Source organism: Ochotona princeps, chromosome 5 (genome assembly GCF_030435755.1).
Source record: "Ochotona princeps isolate mOchPri1 chromosome 5, mOchPri1.hap1, whole genome shotgun sequence".
Classification (NCBI taxonomy): Eukaryota; Metazoa; Chordata; class Mammalia; order Lagomorpha; family Ochotonidae; genus Ochotona; species Ochotona princeps.
Genome location: NC_080836.1, coordinates 8543867 through 8567859, shown reverse-complemented (window position 1 = coordinate 8567859; position 23993 = coordinate 8543867). Strand labels below are relative to the sequence as shown.

Sequence of the window (23993 nt, the reverse complement as noted above, 5' to 3'; positions counted from 1 at the left end):
GTAAATAAATCTTTAAAAAGTAAAAAGAAATGAAATCACATCCCATGCTATAACTTCCTGAGATGATGTTCTTAAAGTAGCAAGCCCTGAATGAATGGTTAAGCAACATAGAAACCATTAAGTGGGAAATGTATAAGTTACTTAACCTATGGAGGACTTTATTCCCTGTCTGTCTCAAAGGAATTAATTTGATCCACCAAAATATGTTGCTCTCTATACAGCCTGTGTCCTGCTGGCTACGGCATGGGAGCCGTGTGGATCCCCCTGGGGCAGCTGGGAGCTGGCCAGCCGGGCTCCCCAGGCCTGGGGTTGGGGCAGGAGTCCTCTTGGCTCCTGGCTGCACCTGGCAAAACCCACATCATGTCTGTCACAGCTGGAGCGTCTGTGTCCTGAGAAAATTCACACTCAGGGAAACCCTAAACCCCAAGGTGGCCTCGACATTGGCAGGCGGGGCCTTTGGGGGTGATTAGATGGGGGGTGAAACCTCAGCTTGCTTGCCAGCCCCCCACACGAGGACACAGGCAGAGGGCGGGCGGCAGTGGCTGCTTGGCAGCGTTCCCTCTCCCAAACCCAGCCACACTGGCATCCAAACCAAGCCCACGCCTCCAACCTGCAGAGCTGGGAGGATGTTTCTGTGGTGGGGTAGCCAGGGAGAGCACGCCCACACTTAAGTTGGGGAGGACCGTAAAGTCACAAGTGAGTGTTAAGCACCAGGAAGAGATTTGGCCAAAGTCCAAGCCGGCGTAGAAAATTTTCCACTTAGCAAGCAGGCGCTCTGTGATTTATTTGCTCTAGGTGGAGGGAGCCTGGCTTGTTTTACTTTGCTGACTGAAGCAAAAAATCGCTCTTAAATATTTTTGAGAATCTCTGCATGCCAGCTCCGTGTGAGTCAGACACAGTCCCAGCCCCTCCCAAGGCTGGTTCCTCTAAGCTCAGGCTGAAGAGCTACTGCGTCAACTTAAACAGATCCTGGCCCTCAGGCAGCCTCACATTGTCCCTGGGAGGACAACCGGCAGGGCCACTGTAGGAGGACATTGTGACCGTAGAAGGTCAGTGAGCACAGGATTACAGCTGTTTGGATATTTGGAGGAGAATATACCTGATGAGATATCATTTGCATAAGAACAGTTGAGTGGACAGTATGTATATGAGAACACCTGGTAGAATATACAAGACAAAAGAGTTCCAAACAAAAGCATTGATGGTTTTGTTGATGAGCTCAATACTTCCTCCCTTATCCTGTATGGCCCTCAGTGTATAAAGTTTGATGCCACTAATAAACTACGGCTTTTGACCATCAGTCAGGGTCCACGTGTGTTATTATCAGCTCCGTGCACCAAGTCCATCGCTGCGGGACAGCGACAGGCCACGTCCAGCTGCATAGGGTCAGAACCCTTCCTGTGGATCATGCAAGGCCCCAAGCATTCAACGGCCAAAGTTGATTGTTCAGAACTCAATCTGTGGGGCTGCATTTACCCAGATCCGTGCCAGAGACTTGGATGGAAGTGTGGCTGAACTCCTGGAGGCACCACAGGATAAGCCCGGGGTGAGGGCTCTGGGTGTGGCAGGGTCCTCTGGATTGCAGTTCTCACTGATCACTGATCACCCTGGCACAAGTCCCCAGGAGGATGCTGACTACGTATGGGTCGGATGTCCCTGGCAGCCAGTCCCCTGCTGAGCATGGGGCCACGCAGCTAGTGAGGGAATGGGGGAGCGTGGTGAGCACATAGGACCCTGTGCACACCTTCATTCAGAATCCACTGCAACTTCCCCTTCTTTGTCGCATTGTTCAGTGGTTGGAGATGTCAGATTCCGGCAAGTGCGTATCTGCTTATGGCCGCAGAAGTTGGTCATGTCTTACGCTGAGCAGGTGCAGCGTGTGCCCCGCCCAACTTGGCATGACCATTAACTTTGCCTCTCCTAACTTGAGTTGTTCCAGCAAGACTCTAACTTGTTTTTTCACAAATGAGGGAGGAATAGGGTTTGCCCAGGTCACAGGGGAGTTGTGGGATGGGGGCAGAAGTGGGATGCAGAAGGGCCCAGGGCACTCAGAAAGTTGTTAAAATGTCAACCATGAAATTATTCAGAGAGATCACACAGGGCTAACCTGCTGCCTGCAGTGGTTCAAGTCCCATTGCTTCACGTCTGCCCCAGCTCCCTAAAGTAGCAGAGGATGGCCCAAATGCTTGGGTCCCTGCACCCCCACGGGAGACCTGGCAGAAGCTCCTGTCTCCTGGCTTTGGACTGGCCCAGCCCTGGCCAATGCAGATGCTTAGGGAGTGAACCAGTGGACAGTAGGTCTCTCTCTCTACTCTTTAAATACAGAAGTAAATACAACTTTTTAAGAAGTTAAACAGCTACAAAGCAGTGCCTTGGCTGTGCACGAGGGGTGCAGTGCTCAGCAGGCTGAGGCTTAGCCTGTTAAGTGCTGGCCCCCCAGACATGTCCCGTGAGCCACTGGAAGCCTCGTGTGCTTTGAGAAGCCTTGCTGTTTGCTTCATGGCTGTGCATTCTTGTTCTGTGTCCTGGAAACTGCCCTGTGAGCTGTGGAGCTGCAGTTCTGGGAAGGCTTAGGGACGCTTACAGCTGTAGGCTACCACGTAGGGTGCTGACTCAGTTCATGTAGCAGTGACCCATTTCCCTTCTGTGCTGGACACAAGCAACTCAGTGTTTCCATGGGCACTGCCAACATCTGGAGCCCTGGCTTGGGTCCCGGTGGGTATTAACGGCGCTGCCGTGGCTCCTGGCACCAGAGGCTTCCCTCTGTTTTTCTTGCTTAGGGGAGGAGAACAAAATGAATCAGTGTACACTATTACCCTATTCTTTAAAAAAATATTTATTTTTACTTGGAAGGCAGAATTAGAAAGAAACAGAGAGAGAGAGAGAGAGAATGAATCTTCCACCTCACTGGTTCACTCCCCAAATTGCAACTACAAGCCAGAGATGGACCAGGAGCCAGGGGCTTCTTACATACCTCCCACATGAGTGCAGGGGCCCAAGGCTTTGGGCCGTCCTCGACTGCTTTCCCAGGCCACAAGCAGGGAGCTGGATGGGAGATGGAGCAACCAGGACTCGAACTGGTGCCCATATGGGATCCCAGCATGGCAAGTGGAAGATTAGTGTGTTATACCACCATGCAGCCCCATCCTGTTTTTTTTTTTTTTAAGATTTCTTTTATTTTTTAAAAATTTATTTATCTGTCTGAAAAGCACAGTTACGACAGATCTCTCTGCTGGCTCACTCCCCAGATGGCTTCAGTGTTAGGCTGGGCCAGGCTGAAGCCAGGAGCCCAGAACTCCATCCAGGTTTTCCATGTGGGCAACAGGGACCCACGTACATGAGCCATCAGCTGCTGTTTCCCAGGATACATTACCTAGAGGCTGGACACGGGGACCAGGCACTTGGCAGGGGTGTGTGTGTGTGTGTGTGTGTAAGTGTCCCAAAGGACAGTTTAGCCCTCTACATTACAACATCTGCTCTCAAAACATATTTTAAAAGTGTGTTTATTCCCATTTCATATTAAAAGGAAAGAGAGATTAGGTCAAAGCCAGAAGCCCAGAACTCATCTGGGCCTCCCACACGGGCGGCAGGGGCCACCCGGGGGCATCTCAGCCTGAGCTGGAGTGAGCAGTGGAGCCAGGCCTCCAGCCCAGGCATCTCACAGGGTCCGTGGGCAGCCCCGTGGCACCTTCACTGCTGTGCCCAGCTCCGGCCTCTGCTCAGCACGTGCGATGAGTGAATGCACGCAGTTGGTCTGTGTAGCGTCACTCACCAGTCTGGTTCCTTCTCCGAGTCTGCAGATGCAAGATCTTTTTATAAGATCTACTTTGTTTTTTTCCCTTGCAAGCTCAGGAAGGGAGGAAGCTGCGGTAGGAGGTAGGGCACATATGGATCCTTGGCACCAGTGAACGGTGGCTCCGGCTTGAACTCGGTGTGTTGCGGCTGTCGTGTCAGTGGGAACCCAGCGAGGAAGGAGGCGTTTCTGAGCGTGAAGCTCCTGCCCCGTCTGGCCTCACGGCTGTCCTCTCTGGGGGCACTCAGTCCTGACAGCCGCAAGCCACCACGCCCATCCTGCTGGCTGCTTCTCGCTGAGCGGACCCAGTGAGCAGGAAGCAGTGAGTGTGTCCAACGTGTGAAAAACATCCCGAGTGTGGCAGCTGAAGCCTCATCCTGGCGCTGGGAGCCTCGGTGGGCCCGGCAAACGGAAACCGCATTCCCCGCTTCTCGCCCAGGGGGACCACTCCGGCATCCGTTACACAGGTGTTCGAGCGAGGTGGACATGGAGGTGACATCTCATCCCTACCCCCCAGGTGAGCACCTGCAGGAAGTAGCTGCAGCCCAGGCCTGGAGAACAACGCGGCATCACCAAGAGCCCGGGTGCTGGAGGTCAAGCCGCCTGTGCTGGCGCTAGGGTCTCTGCTGGTGCCCAGTGTCCAGCATGCCCAGCCATGGGGAGCTGGAGACTTCTGCACTCCGTACCCTCAGGGGTGCCCAGGCAGCTAGGAACAGGCAGTCCTGCACCTCCAGCTCACAGTCTCTAAGGACCTCGGGCGGCAAGGGCATCTGGGAAATGCACGGCTGACCCCAGGCCAGCGCAGGCACAGCCATGGCTTGGAGGTCCAGCTGCGGGGAGAAGGTGGCCTCGTGTGCCAGGGGCTCTGCTGGGAGCTGGCCCTTCAGCTCTTGCTGGAATCCTTGCAAGTGCTGGGCTTTGTCCCAGCACCGCTGAGAGCCGCCCCATCCCGGCCACCTGGCAGAGGAGAACTTGCCCCATCCCCACCTCCCAGCTCCTCAGGCAGCAGGGCATGCTTAGCTCACTATGCCACAAGGCCACACCTCTTTTACTCTTTCCTTGTTTCCACTGTTTCCTGTAGTGTTTCTTTAATTGATCTCATCGGTGTTCTGTTTTGATGCCTGGCTGACCCACTTCCAAAGAGTTCCCTGCTAATGCACCTAGCAAAGCAGCAGAGGATGGCCAAAGTGCTTGGGCCCCTGCAACCCAAGTGGAAGACCCAGGATAGGCTCCAAGTTCCTGGTTTCAGATCTGCTTAGCTCTGGCTGTGGTGGCCCCTTGGGGAGTGAACCAGCGGATGGAAGATTTCTGTATTTCAAATGAATAATTTTTTTTTCTTTAAGTTTTCTTCGTTGCTTTCCACTGCAGAACATCCTTAAGTGTTAGGGTTTTCGAAGGCGCTCGGCCGGTCTCCCTCGGCTTCCTCTGCGCAGCCCGGAGCTGGACGTGCGCCTCTCTCTGCGCACCTGCGCGCACACCGGTGCTCACTTCTGGGCGCCGGGGCCAGCGGCTCGGGGACGCAGGGCGGGCCCTCTTCCAGCGAAGCACCCCCGGAGCCTGCCATCGGCCACTCCGCGCACCCTTCTGGGAAATCGAGGTGCACTCAGAGCCCTGTCCTTTTGGGGTCTGAAACTAGCAGTGCGACTCGCGACCGCCAAAGGGCTGTTCCCAGGGCCGAAGCCCGCGGGGCGCACCGCCTTCCCCCCACCTTCCGCGGCCGTGCCCGGGGAAAGCAGTCGAGTTTCCAGTCGCAGCCGACTCCGCGTGGTTTGTCTGGTCTTGTTGTTTTTGGCGCCGGTTGCAAGTGGGGAGGACTTCTAACTTTGCGGTCTCGCAGGCGCTCGCGCGGCGCGAAGAGCGAACCGCCGCCTTCGCTGGCAGTCCAGCCGCGCGCGCGGGCTCTCCTTCAGCCTCGGGGGTGGAGGGAGTCTCTCTCCCGGGCCGGGCGGCATGAGCGCCCGGCGGTAGCGCCGCCGCCACGCCCGCGCCCATGGCTCTGCTGGCGCCCATCCTCGGAGCCCGCGTGCGGCCGGCGCCAGGGCGGCCTGGGCTGCTGCGCGCTCGGCCGCCGCCGGTGGGGGTGCGGGCCCGGGACAAAGGAGCCGGGCGGCCCGAGGGGCCCCGCAGCCTCGCCGCCATGCCGGGGCCGCGCACGCTCGCCAACCTGGTGGAGTTCTTCTGCCGGGACGGCTTCAGCCGCATCCACGAGATCCAGGTAGCGCTGGGGGCCCCGGGCGCGGGGGTGGGGGGTGGGCTGCGCAGGAGGAGGAAGAGGAGGGACCAGGTCGGGGGGGGGAGTCCCTTGGGGGAGCCGGGACGTGACACCGGGGAGGGGTCTTCTCTTGGCGTTCGGGTGCAGTCTGCGATGGGAGAAGCAGGGAGGGTGTCGCGGGAGCCGCGGAGCAGCTTGGGGCCCTCCCGTGCGATCACTCACTCTGCTCTAAGTGCAGAACTCAGCGGTCCGCTGAGACCTTGGGCAGTGGGAGCCCCTTCGTGGGCCTGGCCACTCCTACCCAGCTTGGAGAAGCAGCGATCTGGCTCCCAGTAGTCAACCAAGAGCAGTTTTCATCCCCTTGGGAGCCCCCCCGCGGGTCGTTACTTCGCCATCTCCCCCTCTTCCCTCCCACCCCCGACCTGCCTGCCCTCCTGGGATGCCAACCGAACGTCCCAGATAAGGTGAAGCTGCTTTATTAGCATGCTTCTTGGTGAGTCTCCTGTTATCCATTCCTCAGAACTGAACTTTATTTTGCATCTGTTTCTTGCGCTGCAGACTCGGGCTCTGTGGGCACAGTTCCCTGGCCAGGTAGACTGCAGGCAAGGCCCGGTCTCAGCTCCACTCCGTGTCTTCTTTCCATCTGGTTCGCCTTCAGTCAGTGTTCTGAACTAATGCTCCGGGTGCTGGGTGCTCAGACTTGTTCCCGCCACACCCACGGCCTGGGGCTTACTCATGGGGTGCTTTACGTGGCACCCAGGACCCCAGCTGCTTCCTCTTTGTGGGCTCACCTCTCCTCTAGTCTTGGGACAGCTCTGTTGGAGCCCTCCCAGGCAGCACTGTGAGGTCCCCAGGGGGCATGTGGTCGCCCTGGCCTATCCCAGTACCCTGGGGTGGATATAGTCTGTGGTGAGACTCCCTCCCTCTGCTCTCTGGGTGAGGTACAATTCAGGGGAAAGGCATGACAGATTGACCAGGCCTAATCCAGAAACCTGAAATCCAGACACTGAGTACCGACATGATGCCACAAGTGAAAAATTCTACACCTGGCCTCGTAGGACGGATCAGGGTGAAAATGCAAGCTCAGTAAACATGTTGTATAAACTTCTTTGCAGGCTGTTGTGTAAGGCCGAGATAGGAGCTAAGGTGAATCTCAGCCTAGAGAGCTGAGTGTCTTCCTTAAAGAAGCTCATTATGTATGTGCAGATATTAAAAAAAAAATCCAGGCTCTGGTCCCAAGCCTTTTGGATAAGGGACACTTAGTCTGTAATTCTCTGGCTTGGCTTGCCCTGTAATCACAGCACTCACTTTTTTCAGTTTATGGTAGAGACCTAAAATGTTAGCCAGGTGGCTTGCTTGTGGTCTCGGTGGCAGAGTGGACGTGACCAGGGTTCCTGCACACTGTGTAAGTGGGCCACGGGTGACTGCAGGTGGCTTACACTCTGCAGCTGCATGTGGGGACTGGGCTGGTCACTTCTGTGGGCCTCAGCTCCCTCGTCTCCTGGATGGTTGGCGGGGGGGGGGGGGGGAGGGGGGTTATCTCAGGAGATTAGGGCTGTGAAGGTGTGGAAAGCAGTAACAGAGCACAGTTGTGAGTCCCTGTCTGGGAGATGTTATCTCTCCATTTTGCAGGTCACCCAGCCAGTAAGTGATGGGCTGGTACTCCAGTTCCATGATCTGTGTGCATTGTGTGTCTAAGTCAGCTTTGAAAGCTGTGGGTGACCACACTGCACTGCGTCCACCCCCAGGAGGTGCTGTGGGCCCTCCGTGTGATGTCCAGCACCAGCTTCTTATGCTGGTCAGCTCCTTCAGTAGCAAGACTTATCTGAGAAGTGACTCATTTTCTGGTCACCGTTTTAGTGGTTTCCTTCAGAGATCTGACCTCTTTGGGGTCACTCATTCACTGGACAGAAGTGACCTCTGGAGACTGGCTCATCCCAGTGGAATCTGAATGTTTTTATCTGATGGGCAGGTGGATTTGATCCAGGTCCAGCTTCCACCTCAGGGTGGAGGAGTGGAGAGGCAGCAATTTCTCTGGCCTGCCAGTTTGCTGACTGAGTTGGAGTGCAAAGGATTGGCAGATGCCAATCAGAATCCGAGTAAGAAAGATCGGCAGGTGCCAGGAAGAGCCCTCATTGTTTTTCTGAGTCATGTCTAAGCTGTGTTGGAGTTGCTCATCCCATCACCTTGGTTTTTTTAATCCATTTATATTTATTGTGGTTTCTGTCTTTGTACAGTGTCATTGAGATATCATTCACTTACTGTACAGCTTACTCATTTGAAGTGTAGAATCAACCAGTTTTAAAGCATCTTAATCCCCTCAGTTGTACCTTTCAGCTGGGAAAGCTTTGTCCCCCAGCTCCTCTATTCCCTGACAAGCAAATATTTACTTTTTTTTTTTTTGGTCTCTGTAGAGTGGCTTATTGTGGCTGCTTCCTTGGACTTGCTATAATGTTATTGAAGTGTGGCTGTGCTATAGCTGTGCAAGTACCTAATTTCTTTGTGGATATGAATGATATACAGTGTGTGGATCTGCCACATTTTGCCTCTCTATTCCTCAGCTGATGTGCACTATGTTGCTGGGAACATCTGTGTGCAGGTTTTTGTGTAAGGCAGGTGTCTCCATTCGCAAGTGGAACTGGCAGCTCAGGCTCTCGTGGAGATCCTGCCAGGGTGTCCTGGTCATCACTTTTTCACGCTGTTTGGATCATGACCCTCCTAGTAGGTGTGAGCTGCCGACTCGTGTGTCTGATTTGTGCACTTGGGCATCATCTTGGGCATCATCTGGAGAGAAATGTTCAGTTGTTAGTTGACTTATTTGCTTTTCTACTATTGAATTGCAAGGATTGTCTTGCACATCTTGGATCCCAGTCTCTTAACAGATTCATGCTTTGCAAATGTTTTCTTTCTTCCCGGAGAAATACCTTTTTCACTTTCTCAAGAGTGTTGCTTGAAGCACAAAAGTTTTAAATTTTGAAGGCGTCTGATGAACTATTCTGTTGTTCCTATGCTTTTGGTGTCGTGTCTTAAGACCTTACACTGATCCCAACGTCATGAAAATGGACCCCATGCAAAGTCAGGCTCCCCCCTCTCTGCCCCACCCCACCCACCCTCCCCATTTCTGCTCCTCCCCGACCTGGGACCAGTCAAGTTCAAGGTGTGTCACCTCTGTGTCTTTCTCCTTTTTTCGCTTTCTCCATGATATTGCAGCAGCAGCACACATGGGAATATGGAAAAATCTTCAAGTCTCACTTTGGTCCTCAGTTTGTAGTATCTGTTGCAGACCGAGACATGGTGGCTCAGGTGCTGCGGGCGGAGGGGATCGCGCCCCAGAGAGCCAACATGGAGTCCTGGCAGGAATACCGAGACCTGCGGGGCAGAGCCACCGGGCTCATCTCAGCGTGAGTACGCGGGGTTTGGGGAGAAATGTGTGTGTCGTGGTGCCAAGTGGCCCCTCGGTGTGGCTGCCTGAAAGTAGCAGCCTCATCAGGCTGTCAGGGTCCCACTGGCCGAGTGAGGAGCAGGTGCCCTTTGAGAGCAATGCTTGTAGCTGGAGGTGCCTGCGTGGGGCAGGTGAGGGCCTGGGAGCACAGGTGCTAGATGCCTGCATGGTGACCTCTCTACTCTCCGCAGGCTGGACTTGAACAGGCTCCCTGACACCTCTGAGTGTCCGGGGAGGCTGTGGGCCAGCTGCCAGGCTGGGGAGGAGATTTTGGTGTGGCCGCAGGGGCTCTGGCCGGGTGCCCTGCAGTTTAGGGTTCCATTGGCAACCAGCTGGCTTGTGCATTTATTGTAATGTTGTTTCAAGGGCTTCCAGGGGGAATCTTACTGCCTCTACTGACTGATTCCCGGAGGTACACCCCACCCACAACCCTGCCCCACATAGAGAATGCACCCGGGGTCAGGGCTTAAGCTCTCCAGGCTCCAGCATTCCATACATGGATTCGTCTGCCCAAGCGAGGGTCTTTGCTCTCTTTGGATCCATCTGGAATGTGGATCCCGTTCCTTCTCTGCGGCTGGGAGATCTTTCTGAGGTGTCTCAGGTCACTTGGGACTCCCCTTGTTCCTGCAGGGAAGGCGAGCAGTGGCTCAAGATGAGGAGAGTATTGAGACAGAGAATCCTGAAGCCTAAAGACGTGGCTGTGTTCTCTGGAGAAGTCAACCAAGTGATTGCTGACTTAATCCAGAGGATCTATGCGCTCAGGAGCCAGGCGGACGATGGGGAAACTGTAGCCAATGTCAATGACCTTTTCTTCCGGTACTCCATGGAAGGTGAGGTGGAGTCGCAAGTGTGGGGAGGGGCGGACAGGACCGTGTTGGGGATTTTGCTTCCCGAGTCCCCAGTGCTGGCTGCCCTGTATGCCAGGCTGCAGAGAAAGGCCGTGGTGATAGCCCTGAGAGCCCCTACTGCTGTTCCAGCAAGGTGCAGCCTGTTGCTACTGGCAACTGTAAGTGAAGCTGGGGTCCTCACCCCTCTTTCCTGCGCAGGGGTGGCCACCATCCTCTTCGAGAGCCGGCTGGGCTGCCTGGAGCGCCAGGTCCCGCAGACAACGGTGGAGTACATCCAGGCGCTGGAACTCATGTTCAGCATGTTCAAGACCTCCATGTATGCGGGTGCCATCCCCCGCTGGCTCCGGCCCCTCGTGCCCAAGCCCTGGCAGGAGTTCTGCAGGTCCTGGGATGGACTCTTCAAATTCAGTAAGAGATGGCCGAAGGCAGGCCCCGTCCCCTGTGTGCACCGCCTCCAACTCCCATGCGTCCGTCCCACCTGTACTCCCAGGGACCCCGCTGCCCGGTGGGCTCATAGTTTTCTGATGTGTTTCTCAGACTAGCCAAAAGCACGTGATCTGTGACAACAAATAATGTTTCCGATCTTTCTTTCTTTCTTTCTTCCTTTCTTTCTTTCTTTCTTTCTTTCTTTCTTTCTATTTGAAAGAATTACAGAGAGAGAGAGATCTTGCATTCACTGGATCAGTCCCAGGTGGCTGCAGCTGGGTTGGCCTGGGCCATGTCAAAGCCAGGCGCTCCATCCAGGTCTCCCCCATGCAGGCAGGAGCCCCAGCACTTGGGTCATCTTCCCAGTTTTTCCTAAGCCGTTAACAGGGAGCTGGGTTGGAAGTGGGACAGCCAGAACACAAACTGACGCACGTGTAGGATACCAGTGTCCCAGGAGGTATGTGAGCCACAGTGCTGGCTCACTCCTCAAATGGCTGCAGTGTCCAGGGCTGAGCCAGGCCGGCACCCAGGGGCCAAGGGTTTCTTCAAGTCTCCCATGTGGGTGGAAGGGGCCCAAGCACTTGGATTATCTTCTGCCACTTTTTTTCAGACTGTTGGCAGGGAGCTAGAGTGGAAACAGAGGAGTTGGGACCTGTTCGGAATGCTGGCATCAAAAGCGGTGCCTTAACTTGGTGTGCCACAGCACCAGCCTCCTTGCTTCTTGATTCAATTTTCTTTTCTGGAAACTTTGTAGGGGAAAAAAATACAGAGTGTACCCTTGTTCCCCGCATGATAGAAATATTGGTTTTGGTTATTGGGTTGGTACAGGCAACATCTGCAAATATCTTGCCAAGGATTTCAAAAAAGGGAGATATGCTTAGCTTGACTTTAACTTAAAAAAAGAGATCTATTCATTCATTGCTTTTTAAAAGATCAATTTATTTTTATTGGAAAGGCAGATTTATAGAGAGGAGAGACAGAGAGATCTTCTATCCACTGGTTCTCTCCCCAAATGGTCTCAATGGCCAGAGCTGAGCTGATCTGAAGCCAGGAGCCAGGAGCTTCCGTGTCTCCCACACAAGTGCAGGGTGCCACAACTTTGGGCTGTCCTCTGCTGCTTTCCCAGGCCACAAGCAGGGAGTTAGATGGGAAGTGGAGCTGCTGGCTTATATAGGATACTGGCACTTGAAGCGGGGAGGATTAGCCAGTTGTGCCATTGAGCCGGAGGAGTTTAATTTTTCATCACATGGCGTGAGCATGTCTGTGTGTGAAGGTCAAGTGCAGCAGGCCATCCATCTGGGTTTCCTTGGACTCTTCCACTGGCTGTGTCTCAGTCCACTCCCTGGAAGGACGCGGGGGGACCTCAAGAATGAGAACGTGGTTCTCCACTCACGTGTCTCTCCGCCAGGCCAGATCCACGTCGACAGGAGGCTGAGGAGCATCCAGTGCCAGGTGGAGCGGGGCGAGCAGGTGCGAGGGGGCCTCCTCACCTACCTGGTCCTCAGCCAGGCGCTGACGCTCGAGGAGATCTACGCCAATGTGACCGAGATGCTGCTGGCCGGCGTCGATACGGTGAGTCGGGGGGCCAAAGGGCTCCCGTCCTCCCACCCCCATGGGGACTGTTGGCTACTTTTGGCTTACTATTTATTTGTTTGAAAGAGAGTCACACAGAGAGAGAGGGAGAAAGGGAGAGAGAGAGAGAAAGAGCTCTTCCCATGTACTGGTTCACTCCCTGAAATGGCCAGAGCAGCCAGGGCTGGGCCAGGAGCCCGGCACTTAAGCATCTCCCATCTGTACCATCCTTCACTGCTTTCCCAGTTCATAAGCAGGATGCTAGATTGGAAGTGGAGCAACCAGGACACAAACTGGTGCTCCGTGGGATGCTGGCACTGCACGCAGAGGCTTAGCTTGCTACGTTACCATGCTGACGCCTGGCTGTGTACAGATCTCCTCCTCGTTATTGCTGACCTAGTATTTACACTATCTTAGGAGTTGCAAGGGAACTCGGGATGACCGCATGTGCATTGATCGATTGTGCATGTTCTGTGTGGCCTGGACCTCAAAAGCGACTGTCTTGTGTTTCCTTCAGGGAAGCACGTGGCTTGGCCCCTTTACACCTGTGTGTGTGTTTGCGATTGCCTGGTGGACGCAGAGGGTGGAGGCAGGCGCATGCTCACCTGCTGTCAGATGGTACTTGGCTGAGGGTGTGGTGCTGTGGGCCAAGGGGTGCACAGCCAAGTTCCTTCCAAAAACCTATGCCAGGTGATGCATTCTGTCACCCCTGAGCGTGTGTGTGGTATGGTGCAGAGCGGGTTCTGTTTTCTGGGAGGAAGTGGAGGGGGCAGGCTGGAGCAGGCTGGTGCTCTCTGCAAATGCTGAAAGGGACATCAGCTGCGTGGACCTTGTACAGGGACCTGGGCAAGTGCTGGGTGGAGTGGCCCGGAAGGCAAGAGTGCAGACGGATGGCAGGGGTGTGGACAATGAACGGTTAGCAGGGTGTGAACGGATGGCAGGGGTACGGACAGATGGCAGGATGTGGATGGATGGCCGAGTGTGGATGAATGGACAGCAGGGGTATGGATGGATGGCAGAGGTGCGGATGGACGGCAGGGGTGTGGATGGACGGCAGGGGTGTGAATGGATGGCCAGGCATGGATGGACGGACGGCAGAGGTCTCCTGCTCTCCTTCTGCATGGGTGGCTTTCCCCGGGGTGAGGTTCACGGCTTCACTTAGCAGTAGGGAGATCTCAGTACCCATGTGTGAGAACTCCGAAATTTTTTTTGACGCCAGGGCTTTCTGGCTTTAAATGGAGCACACACCTCCTCTTCAAGAAAAAGGTTATTTATTTTCTTTGAATGACAGAGAGATGGAGAGAGAGAATATCTTCCATTCAGTAGCTCACTTCCCAAATGACAGCAATGGCTGTGGCTGGGCCAGGCTGAAGCCAGGAGCCAGAAGCTCCATCCAAATTTCATATGTATATATTAAGTCACGTAAATGTGAAAAGGCAAAAAACAATATGATAAACTCCTCTTTCTTATGGATCTTTACAACAATCAAACATAAAATATAGATTAAGAACAAACTACATAGTGCTGTCAATGGAAATCTTAGCCACGTGAGTGTGCAGGGTGGTGTGAATTTGCTTGAAGCAGTGGACCAGCCTGAAATGGTCTTCCCAGCCGCTGTGTCACGCGGGCCTCCTGCCCCCTGGTGGTAACTAGGAGCATCGCAATGAGGTGGAGTTGAGAAGGACCTGAACAGCGAGACAAATTGTTACAGCACCACAGTCCATTGAAAAATAAAATGAAATAAAATTAACTTTATGGCAGTCTAACACATATGCAAGAAACCAGTTTCAGTTGAGCTAGGCAATTTAATACAGACTATTGATGGATGTGGTCACTGCTAAAACTCCTACAACATTGGTGAATGGGTCCGGCACAGTGGCTCAGTTGACTAGCCCTCTGCCTCCAGTGTCAGGACCCCTGTGGGCAGTGGTTCGTGTCTCCACTTCCCATCCAGCTCCCTGCTTGTGGCCTGTTGAAGCAAGCAGTGGATTATGGCCAAAAGCCTTGGGGCTCTGCACCAGCATGGAGACCCAGAAGAAGCTCCTGGCTCCTAGCTTTGGATCGACTCGGCTCCGGCTGTTGTGGCTTTTTGAGGAGTGAACCAGGAGATGGAAAATCCTTCTCTCTGTAAATCTGCATTTCCAATAAGAATACATAAATTTTTTTTTTTAAAGATTTATTTTATTACAAAGTCAGATATACAGAGAGGAGGAGAGACAGAGAGGAAGATCTTCCATCCAATGATTCACTCCCCAAGTGAGCCCCAACGGCCGGTGCACGCCGATCCGATGCCGGGAACCAGGAACCTCTTCCGGGTCTCCCACACGGGTGCAGGGTCCCAATGCATTGGGCCGTCCTCGACTGCTTTCCCAGGCCACAAGCAGGGAGCTGGATGGGAAGTGGAGCAGCCGGGATTAGAACCGGTGCCCATATGGGATCCCGGGGCGTTCAAAGTGAGAACTTTAGCCGCTAGGCCACGCCGCCGGGCCCAAGAATACATAAATCTTAAGAAAAAAAAACTGATAAACGGAACTGTAGACTGTGTGCTTTGTATCCGCTTCTTTCAGCCAGTGAAATGACAGTGAAACTTATTCACGAAGTGGCATCCAACAGCAGGCAAGCATGTGGCTGACCCACGTTGGTGGTCCCCATGAGTGTGAGCTCAACAGGAGCCTTCTGTCCCCGATAGGAACCAGCCACACCGTCTCTGTATAAGGAAGAGTGTGCACATTGTGGAATCAAGTTAAACTTCCTTGTGGTGCAAAGAGCCTTTTTTTTTTTAAGACAAAAGATTTATTTAACACTTTGCAAAGCAGAATGACCGTGAGAGATCTTCCACCTGCTGCTTTGCTCCCCGGGTGGTCCCTACAGTCAGATCTTGGCCAGGCTGAAGTCAGGAGCCCAGAACTCCATCCTGGCTCCCACTTAGATGGCAGGGGTCCGAGTGCTTTGTCCATCTTCTCCTACTCTTCCCAGGAAGGGTAGGTGGGATTTGGACCAGTACTGCAACATAGGATGCCAGCGTTACAAGTGGCTGTTTCATCAGTTGTGCCACAGTGCTGGTCCCTGTCGTGGCTCCAACATGTTGGAGTGCAAAGTTTCTTCATAACACATGTGCCTCATGAACAGTCTAAAGACTCCTCATATGTTATATGTTTCAGTAGAGACTGCTCCCTATGGAAATCTGGGGTTCTGGAAGGACAAGGTGGGCTTAACTTTCAGTGACGGAAATGCCATTCCTCAGCGTGAGAAGTGGTGCAGGACAGTGATGCTGCTAGTGATGCTACTATGTTAGTTGGCATAGTAACCAGGGGGCCACTTGGATGTCCCACACCCTACCCCCTAACTCCTGAGCCCGGGAGGAAGCAGGCTGTCGCTCAAGGTCCCCACTGCCCATGTGGAAGACCTAGGTGGAGCTTCCAGCTCCTGGCTTTGACCTGGCACAACTCTAGCATTGCGGGCATCTGGGAAGTGAACCAGTGATTGGAGCGGTCTGTCTCTCTCTGGGCCACTGACTTCACTTGGTAAACACCCAGAAACTGGACAGACCGCTAATCCGCAGCCACTCCCAGGTTTTTGGGTTAGTGTGGCCAGGGCATGGGGAATGGTGGGAGGTTACAGGAGTCTAGGGCCCTGAGGGCAGCCTCAGGTGACCCCCGCAAAGGCTGTCCCGTGAGATGCCACGTGGTACTGTCATTGTCCTCTGTATCTTGCCGGCTCCCTGGAAGTGATTCAGAAAGTCTGTTCCCAAAGCAAGCAGACGCTAGAGTTGGTGTGACATCCCTTTGGTCTCCACAGCCTTTTCCTGGCACGAGTGACAGAGAGAGTCCTGGGGCTTGTCCGGCTCTGCACCTGTGCGGGTTCACCCCCGACACTGGGGTTGCCCCCCCATGGCGCTCAGCCCACCCCCGTGCCTGCTGCTTTGTCTTGCCAGACGTCCTTCACCCTGTCTTGGGCGGTGTACCTGCTGGCGAGGCACCCGGAGGTGCAGCAGACCATATACCAGCAGATCGTCCGGAACTTGGGAGAAAGGCACGTGCCGATGGCTGCGGATGTCCCCAAGGTTCCGCTGGTCAGGGCGCTGCTTAAGGAGACCCTCAGGTGAGCAGAGCTCGCGCCGCTGGACACTGTCCCTTCCCTCTCTAATTCTCTGATTTGTTTTAGGAAGGTTTATCTTGTTTGTTTAAAAAGCTGAGTTGCAGAGAGGGGGAGAGACAGGGAGAAAGAAGCCTTCCATCCACTGGTTTTCTCCTCAAATAGCTGCAGTGGCTGGGCCTGGGTCATACTGAGGCCAGGAGCCTGGAGCTCCATCCGGGTCTCCCACATGGATGGTAGAAACTCAGGCACTTGGGCCATCCTCTGTTGATTTCCCAGGTACACTAGCAGGGAGCTGGATCGGAAGTGGAGCAGGTGGGATGGGAATGGGGTGGGTGGAATTCCAAAAGACAGCTCATCTTGTGACAGTGCATGCGCAGCTGGCGTGTTGTGTAAGCTCTGGCTGCTGCCCTTTCGGCACAATATTAACATCAGGAACCCAGCCGTGATCTTTGAGATTCATTTTTCTCTAAAATCACGGCTGTGTTCCTGTCCCTGTTGTCCCCCCACTCCAGACTGTTTCCGGTGCTACCGGGAAATGGCCGGGTAACCCAAGAAGACCTGGTGATTGGCGGGTATCTGATTCCCAAAGGCGTGAGTGTGGTGGCCCCGGGGGTGGGGCTGGGCGGGTCCGGAGCGGCCAAGTCAGGGCTCTGCAGGAGCCTTGGTCAAGTCCTTGTTCCTGAGTGGAGGTCCCTAGGGGTTGTTCCTGGTGATTTACCTGCGTGGAGGGTCTGAAGGATACAAGCCCCCTTCTTGGTAGCTGCTGTGATGTTTGGGGTGGGATGTGGAGCTGTGTCCTGGGCCTTCAATGGCCATGTGTGGAAGGAGCGGTGCTGGCTGGGGCTGCGACCTCGGTGTGTGGTCCCCTGCCAGCCCGTCTCTCCCCTTCCCTGTGGTCCGCTGGCCCCCTCAGACACAGCTGGCCCTCTGCCACTATGCCACGTCCTATGAGGAGGAAAACTTCCCCCGGGCCCGGGAGTTCCGTCCGGAGCGCTGGCTGCGGGAGGGCGGCCTGGGCAGAGTGGACAACTTCGGATCCATCCCCTTCGGTTATGGCGTCCGCAGCTGCATCGGGCGGAGGATCGCGGAGCTGGAGATCCACCTGCTCATGATCCAGGTAGGGCATGTGGCTGTGGGGTGGGTGTTAGGGGCCCAGCACCAAGAGCTTTATGAAAGGCTCAGCTCTGCATGAAATCTCCTTGGTTTTGTTAAGATGCCACCCCTGGCATTGGCAACGCCAGGGTCACTTGGCCCATTTCTCTCCTCCTGGCATTTTGTGGGCAGAGGGTGGAGAAGCTGGGGCCTGAAGACTCGGGGTGGGAGCTCTCCAAGGGGGTAGGAGGGGACCCCAGGGTCTGCTGCCCTCACATGGGGAATGCCAGAGAGAGGCCAAAGCAGAGGGAAGCACGTGGTGATTACCTAAATGCTAGCTTAGGTCTACTTTTTAAAAATGTATTTATATATTTATTTGGAAGGCAGAATGACAGAGAAAGGGGACTGAGACAGATAGACACACACACACACACACACACACACACACATATCTTCCGTCCATCTACTGCTTAATACTCCAAAGGGCCACAGCAGTCAGGCCCGGGTCAGGCTGAGGCCAGCAGCTCCCTCTGGGGCTCCCACGTGGGTGAGCAGCCATCTCCCAGTAGGGAGCTGGATCAGAAGCAGCGTCCCCAGGACTCTGTAAGGCACCCCAGGTGGCATGCAGTTTAACCTGCTGGGCCATAACAGTGCACCCTGAGCTAGCCAATGGAAATGGTGAATAAAACCTGTTGTCCTGCAAGGACCCAGTGCCGTGTCACAGGGGCGGGCTCTCCAGGGGCTACCACACTGGCCATGTGTATTCCTGCGGCCTCTGCTGCTGCAGGGAGCCCTGCGAACGCCCTGCCATCCTGACACTGAATCCTTCTCTCTCTTTCTCTCTCTCTCTCTCTCTCTCCCTCTTTCTTGCTCAGCTGCTTCAGCACTTCGAGATCAAAACATCGCCTCGCACCACAGCTGTTCACGCCAAGACGCACGGGCTGCTGGCACCAGGGGAGCCCATCCACGTGCGTTTTGTCAACAGGAAATGACCTGGGATCTGTTGCCTGGGCTGAGGGAGCAGAGCCAGCCAGCTCCATACCCAGGACGTGCTCCCACAAGCCCCACGGAGGGGCCACCCCATCCTCGCCACGCTGTCTGGGATGGAAGGTGGCTGGTTTGCCTTGAAAGCTCCAGAAGTTGTCCTTGGAGGACAGCTGGCCCTGTTTTCGTGTGTCAGAGGCAGTGCTGTGCTCAACAGTCGATGGCTGGTGGGATCTACATGTCTGTGCAAGAGGTGGTTGGAGACAATGATGGCAAGCGACTTCTGCTTGCTTCCGATCCGAACGGGGAGAAGGCCTCTGGGTACCGCAATCTGCAAGAGACGGCGTTTTATCTGAAGCAGCAATTCGAGATCCCATACCCAGGCGAGAAGGGCTACCATCCTCCTTTTTCTCTCCAAACCATTGCTTGTGTTTCTGATGGCAGCTCCCAGGGCCAGCGGGGTGTTGCTGCTGAGTCGGAACACCACAGGAACATCAGACTCTTGCGGAAACCAAGCAGCGCCAGCTTCAGGAATGCGATTGCAATGCAAGGAGAGGTCCAAGAACGGGAAGTACAAACCTCCGTAACGCTTTGTGGACAGAAAGGGCCGAAGCACGCACCGTGGAAGACAGTGTAGCTTCAAGACAATTTTCTCTCGAGGAAAAGTAGATTACAAACCACGCAGGCCATGGCTAGAGTAGTGTTTGTGCCTTCTGCTGCTACTGCCAGCGTCCAAATTGGAAGCGAGCTGCACCTGCTAGTACTTGTGAGGTAGGGAGGGGAGGAGTGGCTCTCAGGCAGGTGCAGGTACGGTCAGTTCTGCTGCTTTCCATGTCGCCTATTGGCCACTAAGAAGGAGACTGGGATTCTATCACATTCTCTGGCTGTCACACCCCCGACACTTCACTGTCTAATTCTTAGCCACAAATTGCTTTGCTACTCATCTATTCCACGCAGCTTTCTTCTTCCTTTTGAAAGGCATTCTGCGAAACAGCCCTTCAGTAGAATAGAAATAATATCCATGTCAAACACCGTTTTGGTTAACCTGTAGCACAATGGTGTGCTCTGATGCTGGAGTGCTCTCGTGGGGATTCTGTAAAATCAAAGATGAAGTTACAGAGGCTGGTATTGTGACATGGCAAATGAAACCACAGCCTTTGGGTGCTGGGTCTTGTCCTGGCTGCTTTGCTCCAATCCAGCTTGCTGCCAATGCGCCTGGGAAAGCATCAGGGGATGGCCCTACTGCTTGGGCTCCTGCCACCCGTGTGGGAGACCGTGTCACCCAGGCCTGGCTCTTGGCTTGGCCTGTGCCAGTGATGGCTGTTGTGGTCCCCTGGGGAGTGAACCGGCAAATGGAAAATCTCTCTGTAACCCTGCCTTTCAAATGGAAAATAGTAATATCTTTAAAAAAAAAGACTTATTTTTTTATTGGCAAGGCAGATATACAGAAAAGGAGATACAGAGAGAAAGATCTTCCATCCACTGCTTCATTCTCAGTGTGGCTGCAACAGCCAAAGCCAAGCCAATCTGAAGCCAGGAGCCAGGAGCTTCTTCTGGGTCTCCCACATGGGTTCAGGGTTCCGAGGCTTTGGGCCGTCCTCTACTGCTTTGCCAGGCCACAGGTAGGGAGTCGGATGGAAAGTGGAGCAGCCGGGACACAAACCAGTGCCCATATGAGATCCCAGTGCATGCAAGGCGAGGATTTAGCCTCTAGCCTATCACATTGGGCCCCTAAATAACCTTTTTTTTTTTAGTTGAAATTATGTCCTGGTCGGGCCCGGCGGCGTGGCCTAGCAGCTAAAGTCCTCGCCTTGAAGGCCCCGGGATCCCATATGGGCGCCGGTTCTAATCCCGGCAGCTCCACTTCCCATCCAGCTCCCTGCTTGTGGCCTGGGAAAGCAGTTGAGGACGGCCCAATGCATTGGGACACTGCACCCGCGTGGGAGACCCTGAGGAGGTTCCAGGTTCCTGGCTTCGGATCGGCGCGCATCGGCCCGTTGGGGCTCACTTGGGGAGTGAGTCATCGGACGGAGGATCTTCCTCTCTGTCTCTCCTCTGTATATATCTGGCTGTAATAAAATGAATAAATCTTTAAAAAAAAAAAAAAAGAAAAAAAAAAAAAAGAAATTATGTCCTGGTCACAGCCCAAGTGTTGGATGATGTGCTGACTGTACAAAGTAAATGAGCTTGGATTGCATTTGAGACTGAAATCAAGAATCACTGGAAACGATGACTAAAGTGACATCAGTGACCTGTGACTCCAGGGGCGTTCACTGCGACCCTCGGGGTCAGTGTGGACCCTCCAGCAGCAGGGGAGCAACAACATCACAAGAGCAGGGTAGGGACGCCACGTTCCTGCTGCTGTCCCAGGAGAGTGACAGGTGGACCTGCGGACCCTCCCCACCCTGCCTGAGGCAGCCTGGCTGGAGGCAGTGCCGTTGAACTGGACTGAAGTAGAATTCAGGGCAGAGAGGGACAGGTCAGAACAATCCAGAATACAGATGGAGCAGACTGACCGTGGCCGGGCTCAGAACGCTCCGATGTGGCGATGGTGTGACAGTGACATGCAGGGAGCAGCTCCGGCCCCAGGGGACTGCGCTTGGATCTGCTCCTGCTTCCGGTGTGGGACACCAGTGGGTGCTGGGATCCTGCCGGGGGGCAAGACAGGTGCTGCAGCAGGGTCAGCGGAGTCGCTCCTGCTGTTTTGAATCTATTCAAGCTCAGGATCTGGATGACGAAAGCAATGGAGTAGATAGCTCGGGTTTTTCAACGAATCAATGGCAAGAAAAAAAAAAAGCAAAGGAGAGCTGTTGCAGAGTAAGAGGGATTTATGGAACATGTTAGCCAAGTGCGATGCTTGGCTCACTTTGACTCAGCAGCGTCCAATCCACTACTTGTCAAGAGACATTGGAAAGAGTACTGTAAAAATGAAGGCAAGAAGATGGATTCTTCCAATATGTGGAAAGATAAACAGAGAACTGGGGAGACTTCAACACTGTGTATTCAACAGCATGGAGGGGTTCCAGCCAGTGGGTGTTTTATGGCTGTGATAAAGGTAGTTACAGAGAGAGCTTCCCTATGGATATAGCTGTTAGCACTGTAAGTGTGTACAGGTGTCAGGCTGGGCTCTCTGGGGTTTGCTTGCTGTGAGGGTGCAAAGGCGGGGAGAGCTAGAGAAGGAGCTATGAACCCAGCCTGGTCCAAGAGGGTGAGGGGCTCCCAGCTGCCGGCTCATGTTTCCATTTGGTGGACGTGTGAATGCCCCCATAAAAAAGATTGGTTACGGTTTGTCTGTGTGTCCTCGTGTTAACGGAGATGGGTGGGACAGATCCTCACTTTCATGCAAGAAGGAGGATGGGATACAGCGGTGGTCAGCAAGGCAGTGAGAGGTTCAGGGCAGACATGCCTGGCAGAGCAGATGGATGGCTCAGGTAAGAACTGAGAGTGGGGTACAGGGTTAGGGTTGAGTTAAGGTTAGGGTGAGGGTAGTGCTTAGATGTTAGCAGGTTAGTGGGTTGTGTTAAGGGTACATTGTTAGGGTTAGGGAGCCCAATCGGGTTGGGCCACCATGACACAAGTGAAAAGGAGCTTAGGAGAGGGTGCTGGCCAAACTCTGGCACCCTCAGGCCCCATGCTCCGTGATTTCTGAGCAGCCACTTTTCTGCTTCTAAGTTTACAAGTTACAGCACAGTGGCTTGGTTGGGCATGTGAGTGACAGGCATGTTGACCAACAAAAATGGAGATAAGGCTGTACTAGCCAATCACAGCTCTTTGAGGGGCTAGTCCAGCAGTATCTGGGCGGCGTGGGTTTCAGTGCCGCCAAAAGGAGACACTGGCTGTATTTGCCAGTCGCCTCTGGAGTTGTCACCTGGGACACACCTGCACACCAGGGTCGGTGCCCACCACACATCTAGAAACCCACTGAAAAACGAGCCTGTGCACTGTGGGCACCCAGTTCTGACCACTGCTGTGAAGTGGAAGCTGCCTCACTGGGGATCCCTTTCTGGGATTCTCCCAAACGTGGTAGTCCCCAGCCGAAATGTCAACAAGCAGCTGGTGCGCCTTCTGGAAGCTTCCTTCTTCCTTCTTTCTCTTGCTTTTCTTCCTCCTCTATTTCATGTTCCTCCTATGACAGTCTCTCTCTCTCTCTCGCTCTTGCTCTCTCTCTCTCTCTCTCTCACACACACACACACACTCTTTAACCCTCCAACCCTGATTCCTACACATGTCAGTATGTGCAGCAGGCCAGGCCAGTCAGTGACATACCCCAATCAGGTTCTTATATACACTTATGGATGCTGCAGCTTAGCTCAGCTCACCCCACACCATGAACTAGTCCACACGTATGACAACGGTGCTGCCAGCCTGGCCAGCCTGGCCACTCCAGCCCTGGCTCTCAGGCACACCAGCAGAGGAGTGCCCACTGTCTCCCTACTAGGCCTAGTCCCAGTCCCAGATCTTGCACTTTCCAGAGACTACTGCGATGCAGTCTAACATGACTTGCAGCCTGCCCCAGCACTTGCTGGTGAATGCAGCAGCCTGGCCTAGCCCAGCCCTCCCCTAAACCCAGCTCACATGCAGGCTGCTGTTGGTTGCAGTCTTGCCTGGGTTCTGTTGCAGCCTGGTCTGCCCCTAGGCCCAGCTCTCATGCTCATCAGTGGGAGTGGTGGCCCAGCAGGGGAGCTCCCACAGCTCCAATGCCAGGATTGCTCCCTCCTGCAGGAGACTCGGGTGTGCTAGTGGATGCTGCAGCCCAGTGTGGTATAACCTGCCTCACCTCGGCATTTGCCGGCAGGTGCTGTAGCCTGGTTTGACCGGCTTACCTGAGTTCCAGCTCATACTGGTGGGTGTGCTATAGCCTGGCCCAGCCCAACCAGCCCCCAGTGTAAGCCCTACTGTGAACCTGCAGGTGTTGTGTCTCAACTTGGCCTGGCCTACACCCCATCCTGAGTCTCACCCCTGCCAGTGAGTGTCACAGACTAGCCCAGCTTGGCCTGCCCCCGAACCTGACCCACATGTATGCCCAATGGGTACAGTAACCTGGCCTGGCTGCTCCCAGCTTCGGTTGTTGAGCTCACCAGCTGGGACTGTCCCATCAGGAGAGTTCCCCAAGCTCCCCATCAGACCAGCTTCCACTCACTGATCTCACGCACACTGCTGGGTGTGTGGCTCAGCCTGATTGGCCAAACTCAAGTCTTGACCTTCACTGGCAATTACTGTGGCCTTGTCAGAGCAGCCAACACCCATTCTGGCTCTCTGCAGTGGGTGCCACAACACAGACCTACCTGGCCCACCCCCAGACCCTGCTCTCCTGTGCATCAGCAGGTGCTACAACTTATCCCAGCTTGTCACACATCCACTCTGGCTCTCGTGAGCACCAGCAGATACTGGAGCCTAGCCCAGTCTGGCACATGCCCAGACCTGGCTCACATGCACACCAAGAGGTGTTCTAGCCGTGCTCAGCCAGGTCCATGGCCATTTCCGGCTGTTGCTCTCACCAGTGGGAACTGCATTAGAGCCTGGGTG

General features: G+C 54.4%; 1 protein-coding gene across 1 annotated transcript; it reads left to right on the top strand.

Annotated features, from left to right (window-relative positions):
* The first annotated feature begins 5493 nt into the window (after positions 1 to 5493).
* LOC101519867 (cytochrome P450 27C1) lies at positions 5494 to 18896 on the top strand. Its single transcript, XM_058664182.1, has 9 exons — positions 5494 to 6008; positions 9216 to 9406; positions 10078 to 10277; positions 10494 to 10703; positions 12130 to 12293; positions 16228 to 16394; positions 16904 to 16982; positions 17305 to 17508; positions 18359 to 18896. Exons 1-9 carry the CDS (start codon positions 5784 to 5786, stop codon positions 18473 to 18475), a joined length of 1557 nt encoding a protein of 518 aa, XP_058520165.1. The 5' UTR covers positions 5494 to 5783; the 3' UTR covers positions 18476 to 18896.
* Positions 18897 to 23993: the final 5097 nt, after the last annotated feature.